General features: G+C 38.1%; 2 protein-coding genes across 5 annotated transcripts; one reads left to right on the top strand and one right to left on the bottom strand.

Annotated features, from left to right (window-relative positions):
• Positions 1-15: 15 nt before the first annotated feature.
• LOC145465855 (folliculin-like) lies at positions 16-16,798 on the top strand. 4 transcript variants are annotated; one of them, XM_081449833.1, is made up of 21 exons: positions 16-810; positions 1,616-1,692; positions 2,426-2,519; positions 3,196-3,329; positions 4,142-4,264; positions 6,276-6,341; positions 7,116-7,152; positions 7,412-7,502; positions 7,830-7,897; positions 8,867-8,959; positions 10,086-10,137; positions 10,683-10,718; positions 10,956-11,002; positions 11,317-11,430; positions 11,709-11,762; positions 12,374-12,484; positions 13,671-13,702; positions 14,225-14,286; positions 14,505-14,607; positions 15,039-15,101; positions 15,382-16,798. In XM_081449833.1, the coding sequence occupies exons 1-21, from the start codon at positions 742-744 to the stop codon at positions 15,503-15,505; spliced, it is 1,650 nt and encodes a 549-aa protein (XP_081305959.1). In that variant the 5' UTR covers positions 16-741; the 3' UTR covers positions 15,506-16,798. The 4 variants fall into 4 exon arrangements, with proteins under 4 accessions (XP_081305959.1, XP_081305912.1, XP_081305838.1 ...); XM_081449786.1 differs by having other exon boundaries at positions 10,953-11,002; XM_081449712.1 differs by having other exon boundaries at positions 17-810; positions 10,680-10,718; positions 15,382-16,797.
• A 203-nt stretch (positions 16,799-17,001) lies between these two features.
• On the bottom strand, positions 17,002-24,263 carry LOC145487124 (uncharacterized). Its single transcript, XM_081466194.1, has 3 exons — positions 24,179-24,263; positions 18,445-18,543; positions 17,002-17,231 (listed from the first exon to the last, which is right to left on the bottom strand). The coding sequence occupies exons 1-3, from the start codon at positions 24,261-24,263 to the stop codon at positions 17,101-17,103; spliced, it is 315 nt and encodes a 104-aa protein (XP_081322320.1). The 3' UTR covers positions 17,002-17,100.
• Between the last annotated feature and the right edge of the window lie 249 nt (positions 24,264-24,512).

Here is a 24,512-nt window from a genome sequence, read left to right as displayed (position 1 = left end):
ATTTATATTTACGACCAAAATCAGCGATTTTCCCTACCCTATTTATGACCTGACCAAACATTTGATACCCTATTTATGGCCGTTGTAACTGGCACAGTTGCTCTAAACATAATTTATGAAGGGCTTTTGTTGATCGTCTTATCGATAATAATGAAAAAGTAGCTTGCTCTAGAAAAGCATACTTAGTTTCAAGACCAGAGTGCAAAAACCATACCAAATTTCTGACCAAAATAGCCAAAATCGATACCCTATTTATGACCCTGAACCTATGTATATATTTTATAATCAACTTTATAATTTAGTTGGTGCGATGTCTTAATGATTTTACCAACTTAATAAATTTAGATGTAAATGTAGATGTAGATATCGCCCATTTAAGGTAGTACCCTCCCCCCGGACTCTTTGGATTCATCACACAATTTTCCTCTGTGTGACTAGTCCGCGTTCGGAGGCTAATCCAAAAAAGGCCTGGATGCTTGGAAAATTGTTTGTCATGTGACTGTCATGGCGTTATGAATCAGCGTAAAACTCAGCGCTACTAGCACTTTCAAGTCAACAGTCGGAGAGAAGAATAATTGGAAACAGAGAGGAAATCGGTTGCCTTCCGTCAAGTTCATTGTAGATGCTGCCACCATCAAACACTCTCCTAGTCAAAAGTGCAGATGACGTGACATTTCACTGTCAGTACGTTGCGAAGTTTACAGCTTGTACAGGCAGTAACTTGTTTTTCTCGTCCTCAAGATGAACGCAATTATTGCCTTGTGTCATTTCTGTGAATTCCACGGGCCTAGTGTCTTGTTTTGCACACAGGTAATTATTGAAAACGACTATGATAAATATTGTCCATATAAGTTAAGCTTAAATGCAAGCTTACATACGTTGTACCACATCACATCTTCTGTAAGCTTACATATTAGGTCCATACACAAGCTTACAAGTTTTAAAATGTCGGGCTGGAAACGAGTTTGGAATAATTTTTCTGTTATATCACAGCATTTGACCAGAGATCATTAACTTATCTCAACCTTCTGATCTAACCTTTTATAATTTCACTGTATTTTGATAATTTCGAGCACTTTTGGGTGAAATCTGTACCCTGCTAAGGTGAACAATTCTTGGCCAAATTGTAGAATACCTGACCACTTATTTACATCTCATTGAAAAAGAATAGCAGCTGTTGTCATATACCTTGTTCTTCAAAGCACACTGATACATGTAAATGAAATGGCTGGGTACTCTGCAATGTAGACCTTTTTCGCTTGGGCAGTTTGTTTTCCTAATACAGACCACGTGATATTCTCTAGAGAATTGTTCTTTTATCCACCTAAAAGATATTCATTCATATACACGAGACTATTTGGAAATTTGAAAGAAAGAATTCTCAAGAATATCATCGCATGGTCTGAAATGGGGCAACAAACCACCCAGTCGAAAAAAAGTCTATTGCTCCCATTTCCTTGAACATCATACGATGTTGGTAGCACCTACATGTACACTGTCCTAATGCTAACAAAATGTGCTCATCAGAGGTTGTGATTATAAAGAACATTAGACAAGTAATAGCAAGCATTTTTCCACTTCTCATGTCTTTGTACTCATCTTTCTCTACCTTCAGGCTTTCCACTGTGAAGCCCATGATCCTCTCAAAGGAACTTGCACTTCTGTTTTGGAGTGCGGAGCGTGTATCAAACGGTATGATGTACTCACACAGTATGCACTAGAAATATGTTTGAATCTCATTAGCAGCTTTATTGTCAAGTTGTATATCCAACAAGTGTACTTGTAATTGGCTGAAAACTGTATTGTAATAAACTGGTCATTATATGCCATTATGGTACACTCAAAAACATTAGAACTTGCCTCTGTTTGGATAAAGTGTAATGTATCCACCTTTGCTGTATTTCTGTGAAAAACCCAAGAATTTCATAGTAATAATTATTTCTGATAGTGGGTCAATACTGTGTCTACATGCAAGAAATAACAGAACCTAAAAGGTTGCTATTTTTTTTTTTTTTTCTGTCTGTTCTTATTCTCAACAAGTAGTGCAGTTCTTTGAAAATGACTCCAGTTGACTGTTGTATATGGAACCATTCACATCTCTCATCTGCCTTCTTGAATTCATATAAATTTTCAATGTGCATCATAGTGAAGTATAATTGTGTAATACTGTCTTAATCTGTGATGGATACCAGGTGGTGGTGGCCGACAACTGGCTGATGCACTGTCATATAGGTACAAACATATGCGATATTGGCTTTTCATACCAGGCAATCAGTTTGCCTGTTTGATTTCACATGACATCCACTGACAAGAAAAAGTATGAAAGTTCACTCTTTACAATTAAATATATTCTAACATAAGAGTAAACAATGTTCCTTAATTATCAGATAACCTAATGTGTCACTGTAATAATTTTATTTCGTAGGAATTTTACCCGCTTTGGATCAGAAACCCCAGGTTCTGAAAGTGCACAGGAATCAAGACAATCATGGGCGTCAACTAGACCAAGCCAATGTGAGGTCAGCACAAATGAATCTAAAGGTGTACAGTACCCTTCTTAATATTACTTATAACACAAGTTTGAATGTCAGTTTTTGCGTTATTGTGGTCTGATAATTTCTATGTTGTCAACCAGGCATTTGCTGTCATACCACCAAATTCTCAGAAATGATTTTAAAAGAACTGTATGGCTGTCAAGAATAAACATCATGAACTTGAGATTGAGACAATTAATGTGAAAGATTGCAACTGTAAAATAGTAAATGTATGTACATTGCAAGCAACTTGTACTTGTAGCTGACACAATTTACCCTGCACTTCCCTCCCACTAAATAAACAATCATGTAGACAGATAGATTTTTATTGGCCTTGGGTTGACTAATGGACTGACAGACAGATGAACAGAGGGACTGACACACTGACAGGCCAGTTGATGCACTGATGGATGGACTGACTGACTGACTGACTAACTGACTGATGGACAGACAGACTGATGGACGGATGGAAGGAGAGACAGATGGACAGACAGACTGACTGACTGACTGACTGCTAGCAGGATAGACAGACTGATGGACTAACAGACAGACAGGCTGATTTGTCTTTTTATGATGATGTGTATTGCTTTATTCATGAAATGTATTGCTGGCTTTGTAGTTTCAAAGTTCAGTACTCTGAGTGACCATTTTCTTTTTTTAGGCTTGCAAGTCTTTAGACCACAATCATGCAGGATATATCAGTATTGATCATGAGGCTCACATCAGTTACTATAGCAACAGGTCACCAGAACAGCCAGAGCTGTACAGTGTTGTAAGGCAAGCATGTGTTAGAAGGTAAGAGATCACAAGTTTTGTATTGCCACATCAACTGATTACTATAGACTGTGTGTAGAGTTTGCAATAATTATATGCTTAGAAACCGTGTTCAGTAACACCACTGTAATAAATTCATCAGCTCAAAATTGTGTGTTATTTTAGCACTGATGCAGTTGAAAGGTCCATGCATGTTCATTTCAAGACTACTGCCTCTTCATCAATAGGAATAGCTGTTAGACAGAACACAAGTGATTTTATTCAAATTATTAATGTGCTGGTTAAACATTGAAGCTTGAAGTCAATGTCAGTGCTGTACATTGGAGAGTTTGGCATTTGACAATTCTACAGCATTTTGCATCATCAATGAAGCTTCCACCACAGGCACAAGCTTGCCATCTGTTGTGTGACCAGGGGAAGAGAAGTGTTTTGCCACTGGCAAGTCCACTTTCTTTTGGGACAGATTTCGAATGTTCACAGAACCTGTTGACAAACCTGCATCTGGTTACACCAATGTGCAACAGAGTAGTACATGCTGCACAAGTACAATTTGTCGTAATGTAAATGAGGGTACTAGTCGCTCAGGGGTGTTGATCTGGAAGGTTGGCTTGGGCACACATTTTGCCTTGGTCAGCCTCATTGTTCATCCTGCACAAATTTTCTGCAAATTTACTTCTGCTTGCATGCATGTGCATGTGCATTGATATGCATGCCTTACAGTACAAAACAAATACTGAGGCCAAAACTTGTTTGTAACTTGATTATTATAGCACAGAGAAACACTCCACTTGCTCTTTAAAAATATTAACTTTTACTATTTGTTATCGACATAGTTTGAGTTGTGAGGTGTGTCCAGGTCGTGAAGGTCCAATGTTCTTTGGGGAGGAGTCATCAGGTTATGTGTTCACTCACACCTTCTTCCTTAAGGACACTCAATCTAGAGGATTCCAGAGATGGTGAGTTCAGCATAAGTGTAAAATACAGCTACATTTGTATGCATGTTCATACCTGTAGGTAGAGTATAATTATTTTGCTCAATGTGTTACACCATGATCTACACATGACATGTAGCATGCTGTCTTTGATATATGCACATGTACTGTAACATTTACAAAGTTTACAGTGTACATGGTCCCTTTATGCCAAATGTTTGCCTTAATGGGTGTTTAAGGTTGGGCTATGTACATCACCTGTGAAAAATTTTGGACATTGATATTTCAGCCCATTTATTTTTGGGCACTTTTTATTCCATTTTGGACAAATTTTCGACAAAAATTTCAAGTACTTTGCTGAAACATAGCTAAAGTAAATTTACTCCTACAAAACACAAGATAACATCTGTGAAAATAATAGTTCTACTGCACCCTGAGGCTTTTTACAGACACACCACCTAGAAAATAACACAAATTCTATCAAGCTCTGTTTCAAGTAGTGCCAATTTAAAGCCATCAAGTGGTGTTTCTACTAGACTTCTCTCCATATAGGAAAACTAAACAATTTGGAGCTCAAAATCGCTTAATCACCTGCAAAATGATCTGATTTTGATTTTGGATCTTTAACATCTAATTAGCCTCATGAAAAATGCCAAAGCTTGAGGGCAAGGGCATTTATTTGGGATCATCAGTGAAGACAGAAAACATGTACTGTGTTTCTATCAAGGTATTAGAAACATGAGTGGAAGTTTGGGAGAAAGAGAAATGGTGTGGGAAGACGAGCAGCAGGTGAGTGTTTCCACAGCTTTTTCGAGTTCTCCCAAACTTTGACGAGTGTTTCTATAATGATAGAAACACTGAGAACACGTTTTCTATTTCTTTTAGAAAACACCGTGATGAAAAAGGAAAACAACTTGTTACTTGGGCTTTCCGAGGTATAAATTCGGCTCCATTTTTTTTTTTTTTTTTTTTTTTTTGCATTCAGTCACAAAACACAGTTCAACTACAGCGCATGAGTGAAGCGTACGCGCATGCGTAGAATGAACCCTAGAGAGCATGGTTTAAAGCAACGGCCACCTTAGTGGAAAATTCCTCGCTTGATGAAAGCGAAAGAAATTCGATGGCTATTGCACTCAATGTACATACAAAGTCACACACCGTTCGCAGTAGACCCACACTAAAACGTGTGGAGTGTTTTGGGAATCGGTCGGTCTGTGAACTTTACGAGAGATCAATTTACGAGCGATCCTTTACAAGTGAACCTTCTATCGAGAAATATCAAGCGAAACCAGCTATATCAAATGAGCTACATGTATCTCATATTATGTTTACATATCAACACAACCGTGTATTTAGACATGATCGAGAACCCAGTAGAATACCAAAAGCTACTCTGAAAAGTCCCAGAAGAAAGGGCAGGAGACTGAAGGAATTTGTTTATGAGTGTATCCGTCTAAGCATACCGAAGTCCTCTTTGCTATGTCATTATGTGAAGGTTAGAAGAGTTACAAAGAATGTTTGTAAGCTTCATATGAAGAGGGTAAGATTAAATAAAGTTGCACAACATGAGAAGAAGTATTTGTTGAAACCATAACAACATTCATTACACTCAGCAGACAAAAATAAACACAAGTACAATTATTCATGACTAGCAATAACGAAATTGGGTGACAACAGTGACAATTGCAATATGGCAGTCCCTTAAAGATAACTCCAGATGTGCGATATTGAGAGCCCGAATTCACGCAGCCATGCGTCTTGTCAACTTTGATTATCAAAATGTAAATTCTCTTTGCTCGCACCATCATTACGTCAACAGCTCGTACTGGTTCTGTGTTTCTATCGAGTTATAGAAACACGACTTTTAACCAATCAGTGCACATATTTTCTGAGGACTGTTTTCTAATACAAGGTAGCTGATATGCGTGTGACTGTGTGTGTTTTCATGCACACTCATCTGTAAACATTAAGAGCAGATCATGTGATAGAAAGGCTTGAAAACCTTTGCAATGTAGATGCTCTGTTTTCCTTCCAGGTATAGTTTAATTGCTGTTATGAAGGACCGCATTTATTTAGTGAACTCTTGGCCATTCTTAGTAAGGTATGGTAATTGTGTCTTAGCTCTAAAACAATGTTTGACATTGCTCGGTAGACTGTAGCTTAGAGGTACTCATTTACATATGCACATAAATAGTTTGTTCTCTTGTCCTGTTGCCTGTCACCTTTTTTCTTCACATGACATACACTGCACTGACATGTATCCCTTCTCCCAGCGTATTAGTGTCAGCCCCTGGCTTTCACTTCATCGGGCCACATCAGGTGGCAAATAAGTTGAGTCTACCATGGATTGAAGATTTCCGGTGGTGGCGTTTTTTATAGCAGACTGTTTTGCAATGTAATGTTTCCACCCATTTCCATGCAAAACTCCTAACTACATGTAGGAACAGTACTGTAATTTGTCGTATCTATTTTATTAATACATGTATATGCACAGGTAATTAGTCATACAAATTTGAATTTTACTGTAGGATTAAAGCACTGTTGATCAGTAAATGTAAATAGTGCTCTAGAAGGTATTAATTAAAGTTATTGTTATTATTATGATGATGATGATGATGACTATGATCGTGGTGGTGATTTTTAGCATTTGATTGGCAGACTAAACAGCCTGCTCAGTCTAGTTGTGGCATGTAATGTACTAAAATGATTGAAGTACTGCTGAAAAATGTTCACTATGTAATCAAGATGGCTACTGACATCAGATTATTTATGAAAGGCTTTTTTTAGAACAGCAACTGTATCACAAACAGGAGCCTCTAACTTACAGTCATTGTATTATCTTGAATTTACTCAGTTTGTTTATTGTTGTTTGCAGCCATTTCAGGGAATTAATAGATGAACTGCAGGCCAAGGTTAGTTTCGATAAAATTACATTTACAAATTGGTGCAAAAGCATTGTTTAAGCCCTTGTTATGTGTAAGAGCAACATTTGATTAATTCCATTCATTTACTAAGTGACACTGAAATTTTCTCTACTATTGCTTGGGGTATTCAATGCAGACAACACGTAATGTTCAACACTTACGGTTTGCTTACATTGTATCGTTTTATACATATTTTTACTAGCAAAAGTACATCACTTTTGTAAAATGTATCTTATGATCATTGCAGGCAACTGGTGTTTATGATGCTGAGCATGCTGCAAGTATACAGAAAGGACAACACATTCAGCCCAGTGCTAATGGCCTCTTTCTCACTCCTGGTAATTTATTTCATTAGTCCGTGGATTTTTTCACCATGATGCTAGCTACACTGTACATAATTATTTTTACAAAATACAATAATGCCTGCTTCAGTTTTGAAAAGGGTAGGAAGTAGGAGGGGGCAAGATAAAATAATTTATGTACAACAGATGCATTTAATATTTTTGATTGCAGTTTCCATGGTAAGTACATGTGTTATAAGGAGCTGCATTTGAACATGTCTGTTTTTTTATGATCCATACCTTGAAATTTTGTAGCACTAAAAAGTGCCCTTTCCTTTCTTCTGCTGCTTATTTATAAATTATTACTTTTATTTCATTGTTTAGATATTTTTCGAAGACAGCGAGGTGGAAATAAAACCTACAGAGGAATTGCTGACCTTCTCAGAGACAAAGTAAGCGCAGCTACACTGCAGACGTTTGACCATACATTACTGTCACATAACATGTGAAGATACACATACTCAGGGCGCTCAGTACATGTACCTGTAGATCTTTAATTAGCTCATATTAACTGAGCAGGAGGTCTGTATGGGAGAATCTTGACCGAGGTCATGAGTACAGACTGAACGCAGTGAGGTCTTTACACACGACGGAGGTCAAGATTCTCCCATACAGACCGACTTAGCTCGGTTAATAACAAGATGTTTATTATATGGCAAACAAGAAAAACTTAAATCGTTTAATGAAACTGGTTTGCTGACATTTTGCTTGCAAACGGAGATGAGCTTAACTTAAACCTGCCGAAATTTGCTCATCCTCATTACTTTTTTTTGTCATCAGGCTTTTCGGCTTTTCCGTAAATGATTGAGAAGAAAATAAAGGAAAACGGTGAACATTTTTGTATATTAGTTTGCTACTTTTTCAATGCGAAATGAAACCGGTCTAGGTGCCGGTCTAGATGGGAAAATCTAGACCGTGGTCAATATCGATTTCAGCCAATCAAGTTCGTGAATTCAGTAGTTCCCTGTCCTTGTCAGACACAGCCATATAATAATCAGATATATTTACCTTGTATTTTCAAGCACTTGAAGAGCAGTATTGACAGAAGGTAGAAATCCACTTGTTGTCCTCTTGTATTGAAAACCCAGGATACTGTATCAATAAAGAGTAGGACATTCTCAGGATCTGATGTGGTGACAACACAATACAAGCTGAAAATGGATAACATGCATCATGTATGATGTGTAAAAGCTTTGGTTACCATTTTCCCAGGAGAACACTCAAGGCACAGCACCCTTTACTTCTTTCAAGCCTTTGCCTTGTGATGTACTTGTGTACTCCATAACAGAATGAAGCATAGTCAAGCCTATTTTTTAATTTGTTAATTTCTTAGTGGTACATGATTATTGATTTACATGTAGGATCTGTTTGCCACTCTCCACCAACGGTTTTCATGGATGCTGAAAGCATGTGGAAACAGAATAACTGAAAAGCTTCTTGAGGGACCACCAAAGGTGAGTAATACTTGTATGTACATCTGCAAACTGTGTCCTTTGCCATATACATGAGCCAGCAAGGCAATATAAGTTTTCTTTGCTAACTAGTACTTATTTGTCAGAGTAAAAAGAATTAAAAAAAGAAAATTGTATTGAAATTAATTGTACAAGTTTAACTCATGTTACAACTTGCTCAAATATAGTTAACCCATTGACTCCTGTGCTGCCCGTAACTGGCCGTGACGAGCCCTGGCCTTTGTTCCACTTATGACGTCATCACCTTTGATCAAAATAGGCCATGTTCGATATACAGTATTAATATTCTAACATGGCTCCGAGGCTTTCAGGACAAACGTCTATATTTGGTGTGGTTTTCTTTGTATCCAAGTCTCTTTTGGAAATTGGGAAACAAAAGAAACTTTAAAAAATTTACAATCTTGACCCGAAAGCCTCGGAGCCATGTTAAAATATTGATATATCGAACGTGGCCTATTGGCATCATCTATGCTCAACTTCTGCAAGAGGAAAAGATCTTTCCAATGATACCCAGACCAAAGTGATCGGTTCAGTGGAGCCTGAAATATGCACAAAAGTACTCAGAAATTTGAGTGAAAAACTCAGAGCAAAACTTCTCTCGATTACACGTGGCTACTCGATGGTAAAAATTGCGTGTCTCGATGATGCTTTCTCAGAGTTTTTTGAACTGGAAGCAAGCCAAGTAGAAGGTCAATCACTGCAACAAAAGGAGAAAAAGGAAAGGGGAAAAAAATTAAAACACGATGCTAGTGGAAAGAAAGGCATGCTGTCATGTTGCAAGTGCCTTTTTGAGTAGATTGGAGTTTAATTGGCCCAAATCCAAGCTGAAAATCTCCAAAATCTCCAAAAAATGCGTTTTTGGCAAAAAGTTCTGGGAGTCAATGGGTTAAAGGGCATTTCCCAGTGAAGTACATAGGACTAGTAGAGTAATTCTTGTACAGATCTATCCACATCAGCAACAACAATAGTTTTATTTACATGACCATAATGATAACAGAAATCCAAAAGCTTATTTTAACAATAATAAAGTCAGATAACGATCTGAGGGAGAGAGAAACAGAAAACTGTTGCGAGATTGTCTGTAAATGCTGAAGCATTTGTGTTTCAGGAGGAACTCCTGACAGATCTAGAGGCTCAACTGGAGGAAGATGATGATCAAGGTATGTCAGTAAGTTCTACCATGGTGACAGGTTTTTGACATTGTGTGCAATTTCTTAGCTTCATTCTCAATTGCCAAGAACGTTATGTTAGGTATACGTGAATGATTGGCTTACAATTAGTAAATCCCAAGGACATAAGAGTTCAAATGTTTACTACATTCAGACTTACTTTAGGGCTTTGCAGTCCTTCAGACAGCATGTTTATATATTTGGTGACAGGGATGGCGTCGTGGTGAGAGCTCTGAACCCAGTGTCATATGTGTGTAGAGTTTGTTGCTGGTTCTCGTCTCCTTGCTCTGAGGGTTTTTCTGTGGTTTCTCCGTTTCTCCTCCCCCCTCTCCTTCAAATTTCAAATCGATCTGGTGTGTGTTTCACTAGTAAGCCTTGCAGGCTGGCTAGAAGCTTAACGCAATAAAGAAGTTATTTATTTTTATTTTATTTGTGTTTAATAAACGTTCTAAGCGGAGACTCACACAGATTTTCTTACATTGTTTGCATGTCGATGTGTAAGCATTAAACTTTTAAATAATGTTTTTTTACAGAAGACACTGACACGGAAAAGGAATCTGGCACTCCTGAAGGTACACAGAAAAATGTTTTTTATAGTATCAATTCCAGTGCATTTCTTCATTTATTAAAATAATAACCCAGCTAATGTCGATGTGGAAGTCGGTTTACACCGTAATGCAGGTTAAAACATGTTACATTTTAATGCCTTTGCTCTGGCTGGAATTCCAATAGTTTATATATTTCCCTTATACTGTTTTCGCTTCTTCTTCTTCTTCAATCCTGCTATTTTAATGACTTTTTTTAAGAAGAGGACACGAGTGGACCAGTTTTCAGCTCTCTCCGGCACATTCTAAAGGTGAGTTGTATTTGTTTATCACATGTTAACATCATTCTGTACCTGAACGTTTACGTCGACCACCGTTTCAACGTGTTTTTACTGGGAAATTAAACTCAAGGTTTGCTGCGTCCGGATTTTCGCTATGTGAGAGTTATACTCGCGGGGATTCCCAACATCCGAGCTATTCTCCAGAGGTTTGCCATATCCGGGGGATATCCGTTGGTCCAGCATACCCGCGTTATATCCTGAGATTTGCCAATGCCCTATAATGTAACAGTGTAACTAAGATGGTGTGCAGTAGTTCTATTCACGCTTATCATATTGTTTTGCAGGTTTTAGGAAGTCAGCACTTTCACTTGTTAGCGTTTCATGTGATTCAAGGCAACCAAGTCATTGTGCGAGGCGAGAAACGAAAGACTGTTGAATCAGTTCTGAACTGCCTCAAGGTAAGTTGTATTGAAATCAAGCATTTTTGGACTAACAAGCATTTAGTCCATCTGTCCCTCTGCTTGCTCGTTCGCTTGTTTATTCGTTCGTTTGTGTTTCGTGTTAGCCGTTGTTGTTTGTTGTTGGTGTTTTGGTGCTGTTGTTGTTGTTGTTGTTGTTGTTGTTGTTGTTGTTGTTGACTGTTGTTTCCTTTTTGACTGAAGGACCGGAACAACCTACTAACTCACTGATTCATTTACTGATTGTTTGTTTGTTTTGTTTGTTTGTTTTTTAATAGGTTCTTATACCAAGTGGATGCTGTTCGTGTATTCCATACAGTACAAAGTACAAGGTATAGTATTCAACACTCAAGTTTTAAGCTGGAGAAGAAAACCTCGTCCCGGTGTAATACACAAGTCATTCATCTACTATAGATCATTGAAAAGTGCTGTCGTGTGTCCCTTCAGTCCCAAGATAAAATGCCCATAGAGAAGTCGTGTAGCATCGTTAACTAAGCTTTTACTTAGTTTTGGTTTTGTTGGGAAGTCTTCTGTAAGTTGTTTGAAAGCGCAGTCATACAGTAAATGTAACTTAGTTAAATGCCAACGTTTGCTTACAAACCTGTGATGTCCTGAATATTTACAGTTATTCCACGAGCGCGCGTTGGATATGAGTTGGCTATAATCATTGTATATCCAACAAGTGCGAGTAGAATAATCGGTTTATTAAAAACACCCCCAAAATAAAGAAAACACAAATAATTTTTTAAAAAACGCCCCCAGAAAATTACGTGCTCGCTTACTATATTTGTAGAGCATGGTATAATGGCTCATAACCCATGATGGCTAAGCCAATGGAACTTCTTGAATTCGTTATCAGTGATCCAGTTTTTAACATTTTGTTTTAATAGTTTCTGCGACATTAATAATCCGCCTTTTCTTTTCTTCTGTGAATCTCTATTAGGATTCGTGGCAATGTAATTTCCTTGGTCTTGCTCCAGGAGTTGAGATTCCGCCTCATGTGTTGTCATCTGACCTCTTTGTTCTACTTGATATCATTTCCCCTCGAGGACATGTGAGTATTGACAGCGAAATACATATGGTTAACCTTTTGAATGTGATAAGCACCGTGATATTATACAAATCATACACACTGTACCACTTATTCGAGATTCTGGAACCCGAGGGATTTAGACTTTGCCCGCGGCATATTCAACGTTCGGTGTCAAGATTCCACACACGTTTGAATTAGTGTCCAGGCGTTTGAAATAAAATAGGCTTGTGGAAGATAATTGTATCAATTAGACGGGGAGCAAACCTACATTCCATCTATTGAGAGGTATAACAGCTGAATCTCTGTTAAGGTGGCCGAACACAGTTTTCGCGCGCGCTTTTGCTGATGCAATTCGGCGCGCGCACAAGGATTGCAAAACACAAACATGCCGTCAATAGAGCGATCATTTTATTTACTGAACACCCGCACTATCTGTGCTATTTTTCTCTATAATTGAACGCAGTGTATTGATGGCTTTAGTCTTTTATTACAAAGATATGTTAGACAAGGTAATGATGCAAAGAAGCCAGCAGTTCTCAGCTTTTTCTTTGCTACCGAAAGAACCCAGTTAAATGCAGTGCATGCGTGGTAAGTCAAAAAATTGCGATTGAATGAAAATTGCACTCTCGGAAATACGCCTATTTCACGAAAACCACTCAATAGAATTTCACGAAATTTGGCACGAAAATACTTTAGGAAATAAGTAACTGGAGTATTGAAAATAACTGAACTTTAACAAAGGAAATTCTAGATATTCCAGTGAACCTTCAACAAGGGATAATTAAAGATCTCTCTGTTAAATTATTAGCAAAATGGTGTTAACTTGTCAGAGTCGTTACAAGCTTGTTGCATGCAAATTATAAAGAAAATCTAATGACTAGATTTTCTACAAATAAACAAAACCAATTTTAAAGGCCTGTTTATATTTATTCATGTTGCCATGGCAACGGCACATACGTCAGCTTAGCCATCAAAAAATCAAAGTTTGTGTTGTTAACTTGCTTGCTACCATTTTCGGCGACCGAGAGATCGAGGGTTTTAGAGAAAAAGGTGAATGAACACAGGTATCAAAAACTGTGTTTAGCCACCTTAAACCCGTGTGAGGAGGGCAGGCCGCAAAAGATATCAAAGTTTGCCCGAGATTTCGTATTGTTATTCTTTGTGACGAGTCCTATTTTTTACTGGGTGATATCTGTGTTCCTTCCAGGTCCCTGAAGGCCCTGTTGCCGACCAATCAAGGTTAGTGGCTTAGAACTTTTATTTCTCCTTTTTTCTGCGTGTTCTAAATCCGAAGTAAACAGAAAACGATATAAAAATATCCAAGCTTAGTATATATCACACAAGTGAATAGTACTTTTCGGGCGCTCTGATTGGTTAACTCGGAGGCGATTAGCAAGTACTATTCACCTCCAAGCAGCCGGCGCGAGAGATTTTAAAATTTCCGGCCGCTTGTCACATAAAATAACGTTTTGGTCCGCTAATTATTCAGCTTGTGTGGTATATACTAAAACAATTATTCGCCCCAGTGTCGGTGAAAGTGATGGATATTTACCTCCACTTCGGTGAATAATTGTTAATTATATGCCATCCTTTCGATCTAAGTTTGCAATTTTGTTTGCCAACTTTTTGTGAGGTGTTATGAAACGGTTTGCGGTTTTATGCGTATTTAAAATATGCACCATTCATACTTTTTCTGTTCGCGCCCCTTGGTGGCTCGCTTCTCAGAACAACTGTTTCTAACCTATTCATCCTGTTTATTAGAGATGACGAACACGATTTCCCAGGGTATGGGTTTGTTGTGTGTGGAAAAGAGAATACTACAGGTATGATGCAGTTGTTAAAGGTAATGTTTACGTTTTAACAAGGTTTCCCCCCAGCCGTTATTTATAAGCAACACCCAGCAATAACTGCTAGGTAGTGCTGATATTCCGGGGTTTAAACTTTTCGCTGTACTTGCTGTTATAGCCCTTTGCCATCCTACCAAAGTGATTCCTAGTATCTAGCGCTTATTGTGAACTAACTTCGAGTGAACTCGTTCCAGACCCTACCATTCTGCAAAAAGTAGAAGAAGCCCTGGATAACGACAGTCTCTCTGATGCAGTGTTTGATCAACTGCTGATTTGTCTCAAGGAGGAGTGGATGGAGTAAGATTTCGCCCGTTTGTTAGATTGTCGTTTTTTTCTTTTGTGCTCAGAACATTATTTAAAGGCCTTAGATGTTCAGGCTCTGTACTGACATCTTTCCGCGGGTCCTCGTAAGGAAAATAAGAACGACTTTTCATACGTTTAGGAGAAAGATGTGTAATTGAGTACGGCAGTCTTGTTCCTAGAATCTTCGTGTACTAATCAGCATTTTGATCTGAAGGACCATTCATTGTTTACGATCGACCCCCGTTTCACGAAGTCCCTCTTAATACGGAAACTCGCCATTAAGGGAAGGGTATTTTTTTCGTTGTTTAATTTCCATATACATTCTTCTTACCTTAAGCATCGATGCAGATTCTCTTTGTGGTCTTTGCGGTGTCGCCATCAACTAATCTTTTCTTTTTTTTTTTGTTTTCCCGTTTTCTCTATAGCAAAGTTAAAGTGGTTTTCAAGTTTGCCCGGTCAGGTAACAGTACCAGTGAAGATAAAGAAAAGTAAGTGTATTTCCAGATCAAGATATAGATATATAAAAGGTACAAAACTATATTTCAGTTAGGAAATATAAATGGGTTGTGCCGAAAATATTCTCATATTACATTGAATCTTATTGTAATGCAGGTAGAACCGTTAAAATAAAACTGAAATAAACTTCACTTGTTAAGGATCCTTTTCTTCCATTTTTTTTTTTTTTTTTTTTTTATTTACGATAGTATCATACATGTATTGCGATAAACGTTTCAAATGTGCTTTAATACTTGCTATTGATCGTTGCAGACTTCTAAAAATTCTTGGTGCCAAATCAGAGGATGAAATCGTTCTCAAGTTTTGGATGACAGGACTAAACAAACAGTACAGATCACATCTGCTGACTTGCAGTAGTGCTGGCTCAACCTCGTGACCATCACTCACAAACTTCCTCAGTCTGGATGTTTGACAGTCCTCTTTCGGCAAGCTAGTTTCCAGTTTCCGACGGCTTTGAACATTATGGGGCTGTTAGCTCCTCGTCAGTTTGCCATTTATTGTTTCCATCGTGATAAGAGTGATCGGCCACTTTACAACTCTCAGGGATGAATAGGAGAAAACTTTGTTTGAGGGTGCTATTGAGGTTACCTAGTAACAGACAAATGGCGCAGAATTCTAACTGACAAAATAGTTTTTCCCTACGGCAGAAAGAGACAACTAACAAGTGACTCTCCAGGATCATTCTTTATCAGAAACCATCCTTACAGTTCCTTTATTCCCAAGGGGTTCTGGAGAGAAAGTCCTAACTTCTCTGTGAAAGCTGTCCATGTGTTTTGTTTGCACAAGAAAATGACTTATGGACGGAAAAACGGCATCACTAATCCTCCTTAAGTTTGGAACTATAAGAAATGTTAGCTTGTTACAATGATGATGGATGATTCAATTACATTAATCAAATCGCTAGCGGATTAGCAATATCAGATAAAATTATAACATTAAAATGTCTGTTAGCGAGCAAACAAACAGGTTTGTCGTGTTTGTAAGACAAAAGAATATGGCTCAAAGAGTGCTGTCGTTATTATTATTATATTATTTAGATTTAACAGTTTCAATCGTTGAGTGGTTGAGAGGAAAACCTTTAAACCACCGCACCTGCGGATTACTCCAGCAATGTCGATTGTTTTTTTAAGTCGTCACATTTTGTTCGGTTGCTTGGTTTGTTGTTGTTGTTGTCGCCTTCGTCGCTGATTATGGCAGCACTAGTTTGGCAGATAATTTGTTCCGTTTTCTCACATCCTCGAGACCCAGGGTCAGTCAGTGGGCTTTTCTAGAAAGAACGTTTCTCTAGTGGCTGACATTCTGGATTTTCGTGAAGGCTTCAAAATATGCCAAGTCTTGTCTTCCCCAATCCGTTTCTGGTACATTCGTTCCAAATAAAATAGAACGTAAAAAATACCAAGACAGCTTCTACAGACATGTTTCGGCATAACTTATCCCATCTTCAGTTTAGTTTTTCTATCTGTTTTTCTATCTGTAAGATGATATAAGTCTTGCCGAAACATCTCAAATTTTCCTTCGAACATTGCCAGGAGTTTGCTTTCCTTCAATAGAATTATAACATTATTACCAGCGTCTAGTACTTTGGCAGGATGGGAGGTCGATCACGTGACAGAGCAAACAGGGTTGTTGTTACAAGGTGTAAAGCAAGGTGAAGTCACTTTGAAGCTTCTTTTCAATTTTTTCTTTTGCACTGAACAAGAATACTTAAAAGCTGTTTTGGCATTGATAGTTTTAATGTCGTTTACTAATTTATCTAAGTATTTATCTTTTATTTTATTTTGTTTATTTATTTATTTATTTAATTAATTTTAATTTTTTTTTCTTTTTTTCTTTTTTACCAATTTTACATCATAGTTTTGCTTAGAATTCCTCCAGGGGAAAATAGATTTAATTTAATAAGTACATGTAATCTTATTTAACTTAAATCAGCCGTCGATGAGTTGAGCTTTCTTCATGTTGCGCCGGTTACTTTTAATCACGGTCAGGAACCACTTCCACGTTCACCTTCAGTATTAACTTCATTTCAGCGCCTAAGTAGGTCTTCTTATGCCCAGTAACGATTTCTCTGGCAAACTCGTCTTCAGTGGTGCATTGAATTGGATCTGTTTTTAAAATGATTTAAATTAACAAACTCGTAGTGTTATTAAAAGGCTAGGCTCATAAAAATATCACCTTAAACACCGAAAAGTCGTTAACGAGGGCCGCAAAAATATCACCCTGCGAGCAGAGTCGCCTCGATCTTTCCCAAGTAACTGTAGATAACTCTTTTCCAACGTATCTACCAAAATCGAAGCGACTCTGCTTGCAGGGTACAAAAATATCTGAGCAACTAAGAGTCTGCGGTAGGTGTTGGGTATCGCTATTGTTATCAGTATCGCTCACTTATGACACATCGTAATTGTAAGGTGAATTGGAAGAACACGGTGGAAAGAACTTGAGTTATGGGATCACTGACATGCCAACATCTAGAAAGGCTCCAAAGCTCTAACTCTTTGGAGGGTATTATCTTCCGAATTTGAGATTTACGTGAAAAGATTTTGCAAAACCAAACCAACGGTACATCTGTAAAAGGCCGAAATCGCGTGAAACCAGCAAAACCTAAGTGCCTAGCCTCCTATTCAGATGCCAGTTGAGTTCGTCGCAAAATCGTTGTTCTGTATCTGAAAGGATAATGACAGCTTTTAAGAAAGTACTACATTTTGCAAGGTTGCGTATTCTTTGAGTCACGATCACGAGTTTAATGAGGATTTCCGATCAAGTCAGATCACCTGAAAATTTGCCGATGATCCCCGAGACAGATAATAGAGCGAAAATTGGATAATAAGGTGTTGTGACATCGCATTCCAGGGAGGTAAAGGAGAGGTAAATTTCTCAATGCGAAGCACCCGATTTTTTTTTCGAAATTGACCTTTCATGTGGATAAAACAGTTAAGACATAGGGTAGGTCTGTGCAGTTACAATGTGCTAGTGAGGAAAAAGTTTGACCCAATAAGGGCTAAGCTCTGGTGAGCGACCACCTTCCGTAAGCGCATACGGGAGGTTCGACTGTATGGCGAAGACTAAAAATAGTTTATATTAACAAGTAATCACATCATCATTCTCGTGTAATTTGAAATAAATAAGCACTTATAAAAGAATATAAGTTGCACCCTCTACGGGTTTGAGCAATTCTCAGTAGGACCTGACAACATTTAAAAATTTTCTCGAGCTTATTTATTTCAAATTGCACTCGAAATCATGTGATCCCCCAGATACTTGAAACTGGGGGGGGTTACTACATTATTTTTGTTGTATTTTTAGCGGTGTAACACATACTGCTCACGCGAGAATCCGTAGCATGATCCAAGGTCCCAGGCACGCCGTCTTGATTCTCGTCTATCAGCCGGTTGTAATTGTAGGGTGAGTTGATGAACCCTAAAACAAAGATCAGCATTCGGTTAGTTACGAAACGCGTGCCCCAATATGTGAGGAATGCCATGTAAATGATAGAGCAAGACAAGCTTATCAAACATAAAAGTTCAAAGAGCTGTAGCCCCAATGTGAAATGCAATGTAAATGATAGAGCAAGATAAATTTAGAGCGGTTTTCAATCCGGAGTGTAGTAAAACCAAAACCAAACCAATTTCTTACCAATTAGACTACTCAGCTAATCGGCTCGAACCATAGTAAAACCAAAACCAAAGTAATTTCCTGATCGCTTTCGACACTCAATAGAAAACCGCTCTATCTAAAATGAATAAAGCGCTTTTCAAATAAATGTCATTGATGAAGCTGCTCATTTGAACCCTCGTCTATATCTGTCCATTTATCTCGTCGGCAAAAGATTGAAATCATCTACTGGCATCGTGTCATTGTCTAATTGTTTAGTGCCCCTTAGTTCAAAGATTTTTTTTTTTTTTTTCAACATTTCGCGCGAAGAGCAAATGTTTGATCGTTTCACCAGTTTGCACGGTAATTTTTGGACAAATAATGTTTAATTTAGTCGGAACATTATGACGTCTGACCTCACTGTCAGCAAAATACGTTAAGATTGTTTAAATTGTTTCAGGTTTCATCAAACCGCATACTTTGACTTACATAGGTATCACCCTTGTTTTACTCTCATGCCGGAAGTTCACGTTATGACTGTGCCGACGAGGATGAAACCCCCTTGCTGTCAAATTTTTCCCTGTTACATGCTCGTCCGCACTTCCGTTTGCTTGTGCTTATGATTTCGTTCTGGGAGTCCTCTCTACCGTTATGTTTATGCTTGTGCTTATGTCGTAGTGAAAACCAGGAAAATAATGCAATAAAAAGCAATCGCATTTATTTAATTATTAAAGACAATAGTTTGTATGTATTTTGTGTTTGTACTGACTAAAATGTCAGGGTTTCAACTCTTCCACTTAGTTTTTCTTCACTTCTCGGTTTTCTGTGCGTTTATAGTCTGTAATTCTTTTCATGCTCATCTCTATGACTATCTTACTGAAAGGAATTAAAATCTCTTTGAGCTTCAGTTTCTAGCCTGTCAAGAAATTTAATGCACCATTCTAAGGTGATCTTGATGTACACGCAAGCGGCTGTTGGTGTTTTAGGGCAATTTTTTTTTTTCTGACGTCAGCGCGATCGGGTCCAAATCTGTCTAGAATGTGAGTGCGCGATTTATAAAAATTTGTTGACACTGCACTAGATTTTATACGGGGGCCAACATTAATTTTCATTCCAAAATAATTTGCATAGCCCATGCTACTACTTATCACAAATTTGTCAAAGAACTGTTCGACACATTGCAAGTGGTTTCCACCATGACGTGCAGTACGCGTAGATTCCGGCTTAGCTCAGATAACTGCTTACCTCCTGACTGTGCCTGAGGTTCTCGCCCAACACACTTCAAAACTGCGACCCACATAGATCTCGCCTTGGAGCATAAGAAATCCATCACAAGACAGTAATACCGCCTCTTTACTTAGTACTTGCAAAAATGCCGCAGTGAGAAGAGACGTCTTCTTCATAAATCGTACCTCCCTGGTTCTACTTGCCTTTCGCTTTTTACGTTTGAAACTGCTCACAAAACACCTGTCACACCTGTCATTTTTTTTTTTTTTCTTTGCTACAACCCGTTACAGTCTGTAAGCTCTTTTTTGGACTGCGTCAATCAAAATAACTTAGTTTTTGACATACACGGGTTTTTTTATTACTAATCGGTATAATCGGCTTAGGTTCATAACCTGCAAAACAGGCGGATTAGCGGGGCAGAGAGCGAAACGCGATACAGCTCTCTGGCCCGCTAATCCGCCTGTTCTGCAGGCTGAGGCTCATAGCAATCACTTAGTCTTAGTTTGCGGAGTGATTTGAAGAATATCCAACATCAGAATTAGAAAAACAGGAAATGCATCAATCAAAATAACTTTGTTTTTGAGATATCACGGTTTTTTGCGTTTTATATCGTGGACACTGCACAGGAGCACTAAAGGCAGTAAATGAAGAAAAAGAGTTGTATTCGCTTAACTTGGAGGCGCTTGAAGACTTGACGTTGTTCGAAGGACTCTGCAGCAGAATAGAACGACCTCTCGCTACAGAATCAGAAGACTGAGCTCGCTGTCCCAGAAGATAAAATTGTAGAGGAAATTACGCAAACAATTGAATACACCGATGATTTGTTGGGATAAAAGAACAAGATTGCGAAGTTCCTTCGCGATGCGAAATTAATTCACAACAGTCTATTTGCGTTTCAAAAGATTTTGAAAGCGTGCTTATATTTATTTTTCATCACTCGAAGTTGAAAAGGTGCTTAACTAATCTGCCACAAATAAGACAAAGAAACTAGATTTTCTTTAAAATTATATTCAATGGATATTGTTTAAAATTACTTAGTTACTACACTTTTTTAGCTCTTGCATGCACCTTTCAACATGATGGTCACTTCATAAGTTCTTTTAATTAGCTGTTTTATGCTTTTGGTGGTAAATAAATCAGAGCTCTCGCAGTTTTGTTTGGTAAGATCTTGATTTGCCTAACTTTGAAAAATCCTGTACAGATCGTTTTATGTTAAAACTACTAAGCAACCAACAGCGATTCAAGCAGACAGCCTTTCAAAAGAGCTCAGGGTGTAAGAAAATGAACTCCATAAGTTGTGCGTGTTGCAAATGTTGTCTTTCATAGCGATTTTCCTTGTGGTTTATTATGCTGTTTTAGAAACTCAAGGGTCGCCGAAGAAACTCCGAATTTTCTGAACACCTTCAAATCAAAGGGCGGACTGTGAAGTTGGAAGGCGTTTCTCCTTTGTTAGCACTATTTCTACCAGTTGAAAGGAAGAATTGCGATACTCGCTGAATAATGTTAACTTAACGTCAGTCTCTTCATGTGCTCTTTGTTCTATTCAATGCTTTTTAGTTGCTCGACCTACTGACAATGGAAGTGTACTCAACTTTGTTTCATTTCCGTATTGTCAAAATCATGTCTTCCGCGAAACAAATCAGGGAGCATGGAAGTTGTTAGATTCAAGGGAACTTAATTTTTCTTTTTGTTTCAACTCCACACGAAAAGTTGTCTATTTTAAAACCTTTTGAAATGCTAGAAAAAGTTTTCCACAGCAAGTAAAATGGATGATTTTATTATTTTCTTTCTAGTAAATGTGCAAACAGCCCTGGCTGCAAACCGTAAAGGTGTGCCCAGCGCCCGCGGTTCAGCGCGAATCTGTAGTGTTACAAAACATGTTCTGTATTGATTAACCTTCAACTTTTCACCAATTGAAGTTCCGTCAGTGACATTTTAAATGAGAGAGTTAATTGTCCCTAGTGAAGCTCCTCGATCCCAGAAAACTTACTTTATTTCTTCGCACTGGCAGGTTCATCTGCTGTTTTTATGACTCCCGGCCTCATTAATCTAGTTGTCCACTATCACAATTTGTGACTGTTTTACTTCAATGTAACACACAGGATAAAAAGCCAGTAATAAAAGCAATTCTGGCTTATCAAGTTTGACCTTTTACGACAAAGGTTTTCGTGTACAAGTTGTTGGCGCGATTTGGTCCGAACATGATCAGGAAATGAGCGCGCGGACAAAACTCAGTGCTGATTTTTAAAATCTGTAGCAGTGCAAAAGATTTTACATTGGGGCCAGTTTTTATCCTGGTGATACAAATAAAGCTCACACATTTTAAAAGTCTGGCAAGACCACTTATTTGAATGAACAAAACTCAAATTTGCCAAGCGACTGAATTCTTCCATACGTTGAATTGATTAATGTCTTGGCGTGAAGTTCATGCGTAGATTTCGCCCTACCTTGCATTAATTGTTGTTCTCGCCCAGCACATTTTGTAACTGTGGTCTAGACAGATCTTGCCTTAGAAACTAAGAAATCTATCACAAGACAGTAACACTGCTTCTTTAGTTAGTAGCTGCGTAATGACAGTGTGAGATGACGCCCTCTTACACACATTCTACATTAAGAGTGACTTATTATAGACTACATTAAGAATCCTGACGGTATCTTATTGGCTCTCTGCACCTGTACTCCTCAAACACCCGTCACGCGCGCAGACGTATATTACGTGGCACTTTTTTTGTAGCGTGCTGTACAGGCGCAGGTGACCGCAGTTCGTTTTTCAACCATCTGGATCACGAGACAATTGGCAAAATATGGATGACTGTATCCTGGACATTGTGCGATAGATGACGAACAACAGTTTTGTTCGCCGATGCTTGCCAGGCTAAACAATAAGCACTGAACTGAATGAACTGATGAAAGCACCAGAGTGAACAGAGTACGCCGGCCATAGGTATCGAATTTGTCTCCGATGAAACGTTTTTTAAATACGTAAATATTATTGCAAGGAAATTAATAGCCAATTTTGGCTGAAATATTTTGTTATTGGGTTGCCAAGCTACAGAACTTTTGGCCGGGCTCAATTATCACCCGCGTGTTTATCGTTTACGAAGATAAAGCTCAGTGAAAAGAGATCACAAAGAGCACCTTTTACGGTGAATTGTAAACAAAACACCGCTTTGCTTTCCATCGAAAGTATAATATAAATTTGATTTGGTATTCTTTTTAATTAACCACAGCTGTCAAAAGTATCCCGGCACACGCGCGCCGTCTATTTTTTAACTAGTCAAAACAAGAATTAACATTTCCAAAAGTGCTGAGGTTTTAATTCTTTCCACTTCACTATGTTGCTGGGTTACTACTCGTTTGTTTCTTTTTCATGAACAAGAATACATGATATACATTTGGTCCTAACTACGACTATGGTATTTGAGGTATATTTATACGTATCAAACATTTATCAGCTTAGTTTCTAGTTTATCAAGGGCTTTTACGTACTATTCTAACGTGATCTTGATATTAAAGAAGACGTCTACAATGTTAATTAATGTGTGAATGAAAGACAGAAATGTTATGAACGTTGAAGTTAACACATGGAAGGTCTGCTTGGAATGTCTACAGTAACTGCAAATATTGTATTTCTCAAAAGATACAACAGTTAAATTATTTTCTAAGAGTGGTGCAACACTTAAGTTATTTTCCCGCAAGAGTGATGCAACAATTTTAATTTAAACATTATTTTCTGAGAGTGGTTTGTTGGGATATTTTGAGGTTTGCTGCCGTTCAGTTGAGACTACGCACCTTAATTTTGAGTTCTCCGACCGGTTTTACTTCAACGTCAAAGAATAAAAAGGCAGTAATTAAAAACAATATTAAATTTTGGCCTATCAAGTTTGCCGTTTTACAAATTAAACATTTGTTGTGTACAAGTCGTGAACGCGATTTGGTCCAAATATGATCAGGAAATGAGCACGCGGACAGAAAAATGGTGCTGATTCTTAAAATCCGTAGCAGCGCGGTTGATTTTACATCTAAGTTAATTTTCATCCTGGCGAAACAAATAAAATACTCTTTAAAATCCTCCTTTAGTCCATGCATTTTGAGCGTCTGACAAGACTGCTTGTTTGCGTGAGCAAAACTCAAATTTGCGGTCAAGCGACTGAACTCTTGATGCATTGCAACAGACTGTTGATTTCCGGTGAGGTACAAGTGGATTCGGCCGGCTTAGCTAATAACCACTTACCTCTTGGTTGTGCTTGATCTTCTCTCCCAACACATTTCATAACTGTGACCCACGCAGATCTTGCCTTAGAACGTAAGAAATCCATCACAAGACAGCAACACCGCTTCTTTGGTTAGTAGCTCCAAAATGACACAAGCTGAATGAGAGACCCTGACTGGGAAGTGACGCCCTCTTTACATCGCGACCTTCCTTTACACGCCTTCTATTAAGACGTAAATTAAGAATCCTGTTGTCTTGATTGGCTCTCCTGAAAAACATGTCAAGCTGCACAAGTCTTTTCTTTTGTGTCGCGCCTATTTCTTTGTTATATTTTTTTATTATTATATGTTATGTT

This window comes from Orbicella franksi, chromosome 1, assembly GCF_964199315.1.
Source record: "Orbicella franksi chromosome 1, jaOrbFran1.1, whole genome shotgun sequence".
In the NCBI taxonomy this organism is placed as follows: Eukaryota; Metazoa; Cnidaria; class Anthozoa; order Scleractinia; family Merulinidae; genus Orbicella; species Orbicella franksi.
Note: the sequence above shows the minus strand (reverse complement) of the source record. Positions and strands in the feature narration are given on the sequence as shown.